This window comes from Myxocyprinus asiaticus, chromosome 4, assembly GCF_019703515.2.
Source record: "Myxocyprinus asiaticus isolate MX2 ecotype Aquarium Trade chromosome 4, UBuf_Myxa_2, whole genome shotgun sequence".
NCBI classification, from domain to species: Eukaryota; Metazoa; Chordata; class Actinopteri; order Cypriniformes; family Catostomidae; genus Myxocyprinus; species Myxocyprinus asiaticus.
The window spans coordinates 2,795,787-2,804,617 of NC_059347.1; the positions used below are offsets into that span (position 1 = coordinate 2,795,787).

Genomic DNA, 8,831 nt, shown 5'->3' on the forward strand with positions numbered 1-8,831 from the left:
AGGAAATGTAGTGACCAGATAAAAAGCTTACTAAAATCAGCATGATACTCACAATACTTCTTTATAGCCAGCAACATTGTCATGATTATATCATGAATATTCTATAGATCACCCAGCCCTATGCCTGGCTAATTTGGTTTAACACAAAATTGTAATATCTTTCTGAAAGTTTTTCCATTGGCACAGTCTGAGAGCTTCTTGGTTGCTCACTGTCTGTGCTCGCTTTCTGGGTTCATTAACATGTCATCATAACCTTTAGTACTTTGTCTCCCAGAAATCAAAATGCGAGCACTCAGTCCCCCCTCATGCAGATGAAAAACTGCAAAGCCTTTCAGAATGACAAGGTAAAATGCCTGCGGGAAGAGAGAAGATGAGCTGTGCAGTGGGAAAATTTGACAGAATACATTATCCGTTTTAGTGATTAGACTGTAACAAACGTCAGAAAGCTGAGGCGGTAGCTCTGTGCTTTTGGACTTAACGCTGCATTATTAATGGATTATTCTACCTACCTGCCTTACTCTATTGTTATCTGTCTGTTTGCAGATCGGTGCTCCAGTGGCTTAACCGGGTGCAGTCGTTCCTCTACTGCAATGAGAACGGTTTCTGGGGCACCTTCCTGGAGAGTCAACGCACCTGCGTGTGCCACACTGGGGCCACCCTTTGCCAGCGGCCGATCCCTTGCGTGATCGGCGGAAACAACAGCTGCGCCATGTGCAGCCTGGCCAACATCTCCCAGTGCGGCTCCTGCAACAAGGGCTACAAGCTGTACCGCGGCCGCTGTGAGCCACAGAATGTGGACTCAGAGCGCAGCGAACAGTTCATCAGCTTCGAGACGGACCTGGACTTCCAGGACCTGGAGCTCAAGTACCTGCTGCAGAAGATGGACTCGCGGCTGCACATCCACACAACCTTCATCAGCAACGAGGTCCGCCTGGAGACCTTCTTCGATCCCCGGTGGCGCAAGCGGATGTCCCTGACACTCAAGAGCAACAAGAACCGCATGGACTACCTGCACATGATCGTGGGCTTGTCCATGAAGATCTGCCAGATGCGCAACAGCAGCGTGGACCCCATGTTCTTTGTGTATGTGAACCCATTCAGCGGGAGTCACTCCGAGGGCTGGAGCATGCCGTTCGGCGAGCACGGATACCCGCGCTGGGAGAAAGTGCGCCTCCAGAACTCGCAGTGCTTTAACTGGACCTTGTTGTTGGGGAACCGCTGGAAGACCTTCTTTGAGACTGTGCACATCTACCTACGAAGCCGCGCCAAGGTGCCCACCGGCCTGCGGAATGATTCAGGCCAGGGCCCGGTGGACTTGTCCGACCCCAATAAGAGGCAAATCTACATTAAGATCTCGGACATACAAGTGTTCGGATACAGCTTGCGATTCAATGCCGATTTGTTGAGGAGTGCCGTGCAGCAGGTAAATCAGTCATACACGCAGGGGAACCAGTTCTACTCATCCTCGTCCATCATGCTCTTGCTGTTGGACATCCGCGAGAGAATCAACCGTCTGGCCCCTCCGGTGGCCCCAGGGAAACCCCAACTGGACCTGTTTTCCTGTATGCTGAAACATCGGCTCAAGCTGAATAATAGTGAGATGATTCGAGTGAATCACGCCTTGGACATGTACAACACAGAAATCTTGAAACAATCAGACCACCTGACTGCCAAACTTTGCTGAAAAATACAGTTTGAGAGAAGAAAACGTTCTATCAAATAAACAGTTTGAAGAGAAAGTCTTTTTATTTTCCTCTTTTGATTTGGAACCTTTTTGTTTGCTTTTTGATGTAATATTAACAACTTTGTAAGTGTAATTGTTGAACAGAAACTAAAAATACAGATAAATCGTTTTAGTTCACTAAAGATGATAAATGAAAAAAAAAAAAAAAAAATGACTGTATCATATTTGTCAAAGCATGTCTGTCATTTCCTAAAAGAAAATTATGAGAACAGACCCATAAAAAAAACACCCATTAAATTCAACATCCCGTGACACAGAGGCCTTGATTTTACTTTGAGGGAACAAAGGTACATTTTAAACTGCCATTCTTTACTGGTTAACATGTTTTTAAAGATATAACAAAAATGACATTACGGTAGAACCAAAATCTGTAACCTGAATAGACCGAATTGACCCAAAATTATTTAGTCCACAACCACAGATCTGAAACCTCCATTTCCAGTTTCTTAAAGTCTTTGTTTTCTGAAGTATGCAGTTATAAAGAGTGTTTTCGAAAGTCTCTGTTTTTGGAAAACGCTGGTCTAACGGAAATTGATTAAGTGGACGTGGCCTTACTCATCTTCAAAACCGCATGACTTTCTTGTGTGGAACACAAAAGTTGAATATTTATAGTCATCTTAAGTCATACGATAGCTTTGTGCGAGGAAAAGAGCACAATTTAACTCATTAAAGGAATAGTCCAGGTTCAATCCAAGTTAAGCTCAATCGACAGCATTTGTGGCATAATGTTGATTACCACAAAAATACATTTTGACTTGTCCCTCCTTTTCTTTTAAAAAAGCAAAAGTCAAGGTTACAGTGAGACACTTACAATGGAACTGAAGGGGGGCCAATTTTTTATCGTTAAAATACTCCACAAGGTGTAAACAATATGCGTATTAACATGATTTTTGTGGGATAAAATCACTTACTGGTCTTGTGTAAAGTTATAACCAATTTTACAACTTTGTTGCCATGATGATGCAATGTCAACAAATCCTAAAATGACTGTAAAAATGACCATTTGAAACAACTTTACAGCTCAAATAATACATGAGTTTTAACAGAAGAATTAATGCAAGTGCTTTTATAAAATTATAAGCTTCACATTTCTGACTTTAAACCTTCCAAAAAATGACCCCATTGACTTCCATTGTAAGTGCCTCACTGGAACCTCCATTTTCCTTTTCTTTTTTTTTTTTTTCTTTTTTAAAGAAAAGGATAGACAAGTCAAAATAAATTTTTGTTAATAAAGAATAAATATTCCTTTAAGCTAAATCGACAGCATTTGTGGCATAATGTTGATTACTTAAAAAATAAGTAACCCTTTTCTTTATAAAAAGCAAAAATGTGGGTTACAGTAAGGCACTTACAATGGAAGTCAATGGGGGCAATCCGTAAACATTAAAATACTCACTGTTTCAAAAGTATAGACACAAGACATAAACAATATGTGTGTTAACATGATTTTAGTGTGATTAAATCACTTACCTTTTTTGTGTAAAGTTATAGCCAATTTTATAGGACGTTGCCAGGACGACGTACTGTAATGGCGTAAACCCTAAAAAGACCATACGATTACCATTTAAACAACTTTGCTGTTCAAATAATACACAAGTTTTAATTGGGGAAAAACAAAAATTTTCTCCATTGACTTCCATTGTAAGTGTCTCACTGTAACCCAGATTTAGCTTTTTTTAAAAGAAAAGGATGGACAAGTCGAAATTACTTTTTGTAGGAATCAAAATTATGCCACAAATGTTTAAAACCCAAAAATACTGACTATTGAACCCGACATATTCCTTTAAAACTACAAAAGTCGTATGCACTACTTTTATGGTTCTTTTCTTTTTTTTTTTTCTTTTTTTTTTCTCTCTCGAGCTTGACACCCTCAGTCCCTATGCACTTTCTTTAGATGGCAAAAAGCAGCCAGGATGTTCTTCAAAAACCTACCTTTAGCATTCCACAGAAGACAAAGTCATACACGTTTCCCACGAAATGAAGATGAGTAAATGGAGCCAATATTTTCATTTTCAGGTGAACTAATATGAGACACCTTCTGAAACACAATGCAACATCATACATATTAAAGACGAGGGTTATACAGTGTAAGTGTTCATGTACTGTACAGTCTTGTCGTTTCATACGACCGTTAACATGCCTCTGGAGAGCTTGGTAGTGATTTCAGTACAGAAGTCCTTTTTAGTCTCCGGGACAATCCACTGTTTTTAGCTGGATGTCCAATTTTCTTCATGCCATTTTCCAGGCAAATTAAATTCTGCTTGGCCTCCCTCTGTTGTATTTTCACATTTGCGACCTTCTGCAGCGAGGTCGAGTAGCTTTGGTGCCCGAGTGCAGTATCTATGGTTAAACATAATCGATTCATGCTATTTCGTACAGCTTCACACAATGTACATGTAATTGCTGCTGTGTCAAGCTTTTTTGTGGCATTTTTTAATCATTTAACAGTACTCATGACTTCAAGGGTCAACAAAAAGCCATACATTTCTCAGAGGGATGATACATAAAAAAAGAAAAGAAAAGAGGCCGGGCAATTTTTGTGCGAAATGTCCAATGAAGTGCTTTTGTATTTTTGTTTATCAGGCTTTTTTCTATGAAATATAGCACAGTGGTCTGTCAAATGAAATATGTACTGCAAGATTACAGCATGACATTGTAAAGCCATTGCATTTTCATTAACAAGAGTGAATCCACAAGAACAATATATTAAAGCTTCAAATATCTATGATGGTTTTAATCTTAAAATCTGTTTGTATACCAAATGCACACTTTACTTTTATAATATTTCATTTGGGTTTTATATTCCTTAATGCAGTTCAGGTTTAACTTTTCGACATGTCACTTGGTTAATCTCTCTAATCTAAAATCTTAGCTGGGATGGGGGCATAACTGTTTTTTGTTTTTGTAGGTTTTTTTGTGTGTAGAAGAACCTTCTCTAGAGTTATTTCTAGGATAGAGGGAATGCTATTATCATTATTATTATTCTATTATTGTTATCCAATCTTATTAAGTGCCTGTTAGCTATCCCTTTAATGCTTTTCCGCCACATTTTCATTTATTTATTTATTTATTTTATAGAAACAACGCCATCTGAATCTAAACTCACGCCACACGACTTAGAGCAAACAGGGCCAAAAGCAAAGCTTTCTTGCACTTCTCTGCATGGATTTAAAATAACCTCTTGAGGGGAGACTTAACTCGGTTCATGAAGTCAAGTTAAACGTATTATAAGTGTAAATACCTATTTTCTCTCATATAGCCATGGAAACAAAAGCTTTTCTTAGATCACTGCAAATGAACTGACAAGAAAACCCCTGAGCACAAGTTCTGTAAATATGGCAGGTCTCCCAGAAATCCTTCACATCAGGAGAAACATCAACAGCCCAAACGGATCTTGTCCAAACAGAATCTGCTGATGGTCTACACGAGCACACGCTTACAGCTCCATTCGTACACTCTTCTGTTACACATGTACAATACAATCGCACTATTCGATAGGTTGTTCAGTGGGTCTGAGAAAATGCTTTCAAGTACTTTCTGTAATTTCTGCTGTTCTGTTGAAATAACTATATCAGCTTTCTTCAAATGAATGTTTCAAATATTAATCTATTTCTCATTAAAATGCTATATTTAATAAGAAGAGCAATGCTTGTTTGTACCACATATAAACTAGACTCAGATTTGCACAGGTTGTTCATGTATAGCAGTTCCACAGACTCTTTGTTTTTCTGTGGTTGTTTTCTTTGAGAGATTTTTGGTTAAAATGTATAAATAAATTATAAACACCGCTTTTATACCTGGGTGGTCACGGACAGGTGTGTTAGACAGGTTAAAATTCAACATAATCGCATGAAAATTGCATGACTGTTGCGACATTCATTTAAAATGTTATTACGTGGTTCATAACATGTTTCGTGGCAGTTCCAATGTAAAATGTCCACTGTGTGGTGCTAAAAGAGTTCAAAACCTCATCAGTTTGGGAGAAAAGTTAAGGTTAATGGTTTATTGAGTTTTAAATCTACATACCTACTTTCCTACCTTAAACCTAAACCTAACTGATAGTCTTATAAAAACGCAATTGCATTTCTTTGTGGTAATTCTATGTTTTACTTGCGCTCATGCGTCGACTCGCGTGCTCTTCAGGACTCGTACCCCGCTCCTTTACATCACAAGTGCAACGTTCTATCAGTTGAGCAATTTGATCACACTCAAACAAGCTTGTAAATGTAGTTGATTATGTAAGGCAAACGTTAAATTGTTTCAACTTACAAGCCATGCGCTACAGTAAAAGTTTTTGGATGTCATAAGATAGCATTGTGTAATGAACAGGGTAAAAACTAAGTATTTGTGAACTGATAATCTGTAAAAAGTGAATTAAAGTCACTGGGAGTCATGAATATAGAATGAGTTTTGCTGAACAGTTTTGATCTGAAGATCAAGATTAAACCTCCTGAGCATCTCCATTTCTCCCAATGGTTATTCCTCTTTCTCACATCTGTTGTTATTTGCTATTATTGCAGAAAACCTAGCTTTTGCCATAATTTAAAAAAAGGCTGCGTTAAAATGCCTAAAACAATGAGCACGTTTTCATGCACGTTCTTACATTATGCATAAGCCAAGAACGTGTGGCATGTGTGGTCATGTAAATGCATAAAACGGTTTTCCTTTATCAGGGTTAGGTCATAAACGGTTTACGTGAAAACAGGTGCATTTTTGCTAATTTCCCCGATTGCCATTTGCATGATTTCCCGTTTACCTAATGTGTTGACGTCAAAATGAAAGGAAAACCTGATGAGTTCAAGTCTCTTTTTTGAATAAGAAGATTATATATATATATATATATATATATATATATATATATATATATATATATATATATATATATATGTATATGTAGTTATCAATGTATTGCATTTTATCATGCTTGACTAGAGATTAACATTAATCAATAGCCTGTGTGACGTAGGCAACAGCCATAAAGGCGGAGCAAGTGATTACATAGAAGATATTTTATGTATATTTTTGATAAATCTTTCACATTATACTGTTAGAAATATAGTCAACGTTGATGAAATGTTGACTTTAATCATGTTTTCATCCATAGCACTCTTTCTCAAGGCTGTTCTGCTTGAGTATCTGGTAAAGATGCAGTAGAAACATCCTGCCGCTGCACCTCCGGGATCTTGGGTTAAGTGTTTTGCTCAAGGACACAACTGCAGTCTAAGGGAGTTTACAGCCCCCTGGGATAAAGTTATAGATCCAAAAATCAGACAGCAGCCCATTAATACAGCTGAAGAACCCAAACCCACTGGACTTCAGTAACACACCACAGGACAAAACTGGTCCTTCACATCATACCAGACACTGAAGCTTGTTAATGTTTGTAGATCACCATACCATTTCATCCCTCCCTTTTTTCCAGTTTTGACTAGTGACAATACTTGTCATTTGTTGATTGATATAAAATTCCCATGTCTGAGAAAGCGGCATATAAGTGGATCAGTGTGGAAAATATTAGTTAGGAAAAAGCATGATTTTGAGTTAGTATTAATTACAGTGATGAGTGAAGAACGTTCTTCCAAAGCAACTGAGCCGCTTTCAGATTTATTTTGTTTGTTTTTGCCACTCTGACCATCTTCTATGTCTTGGTGAAACTTATGAGGAAAGAAAGTCAATATTCAACTTTTAAAAAGACAATTTTATTGTTGTTGTGCTATTAGTTTCAAGTACATTTTAACTAGCGTTGTCAAATGCCTTTTTTGAAACTTTGGATAAGGTGTAATAGAATGAACAGAGAATAGTGATTCACTTGAATCATGAATTTCAGGTCTTTTGTTCTAGGTTTCAAAAAAGGCATTTCAATGAAACTAGATATCATTCACTATAACCGTATAACTAAGTCAACACCCAAACTTTCTTGATAGATAGACACACAGACAGATAGACAGACAGACAGACAGACATTTACATTTGTGTTTTAGGCCTGTAATACGCCTTGTAGAAATAGGCGCCTTTTATCCTTAAATCGCGCACAAAATTAATTTTTTACTTTCTACAGTTTGGTTTGGTCAGTGTTTTGTATAACATCTATCATAAGCTATAGAGAAGACAGCTTATAATTCTTTTATTGATTTTATTTTCAATTCAATTTATTTAATGGTAACACTGTAATATCTTTGATAGGGACCATAAACATTACTGCATTGTAAAATTGTAAACATCATTAAAAAATGTAGAATATGTTATAAAACTTTTATATAATTTAATATAAATATTTATATCTTTTTTCTTTTTTTTTTTTTAAAGAGAACAGGTAATGAGACCTACTTTTTGGTACTTGCCGATACATATACCGATACCTGTTTGTTTATTGTTTTAGTTTTTTTTTCAAATTCCATATAAACAGTTTATTTCAATTTTCTCATCAATATGGTGTATAAATAAATTAATTACAACTTTAATCAAATGAACGCAATGATTAATGTTCAACATAAATGAAGTGCTGTTATACAGAACGTCACAGCATAATCCGAATGAGATAATATTTCAGTTATCTTTGTCAAACAGAGTGCTGCAGAACAGAGCATCACAGATGTGAGCTATTGTTTAAATATACTGTTATACAAGTACTATTGATTTATTAGTAGTAGTAGTAGTAGTAGTAGTAGTAGTTGTTGTTGTTGTTGTTGTCGTTGCTGTTGTAGTAATATTACAGTAGTGTTGAGTATTACGTAACTGTACAGTTGTGATATATTTTTGTCATCCTTTTTTACCATTTAAATGGATCTTTTATTTTGGAGTGAATTCCTTTCCATTTCGGTGTGTTTTTGAAGGCAGCTTCTTACTTTCAGAAAAGCAGGTCGCTACGTGACCCAATGTGATTATTAAACCACAAAAGGCTTTTATTTGATTAAATACAAATGTAGTCTGTATGTGCCTCGCACAATGAAGTGAATTGGTGCTCTGTTCACCGTCATCAGCTTCAAACAGACCGTGCAATGCTCATGATGTTTTTTACCGTGTAGGAGTCGAGGAGCTCTAAAAGCTTTGTTGGCACAACACTGGTTCCACACATTCACAAGCGCTC

The 8,831-nt window shown here is 37.0% G+C and overlaps 1 protein-coding gene across 1 annotated transcript in view; it reads left to right on the plus strand.

Annotated features, from left to right (window-relative positions):
- Positions 1 to 4,466, plus strand: part of LOC127435620 (BMP/retinoic acid-inducible neural-specific protein 1-like) — a 227,397-nt gene extending 222,931 nt beyond the window's left edge. Inside the window, exon 8 of the mRNA XM_051689218.1 lies at positions 544 to 4,466. Coding sequence (XP_051545178.1) covers positions 544 to 1,684 — 1,141 coding nt within the window. The 3' untranslated portion in view covers positions 1,685 to 4,466. The remainder of the gene's footprint in view (positions 1 to 543) is intronic.
- Positions 4,467 to 8,831: the final 4,365 nt, after the last annotated feature.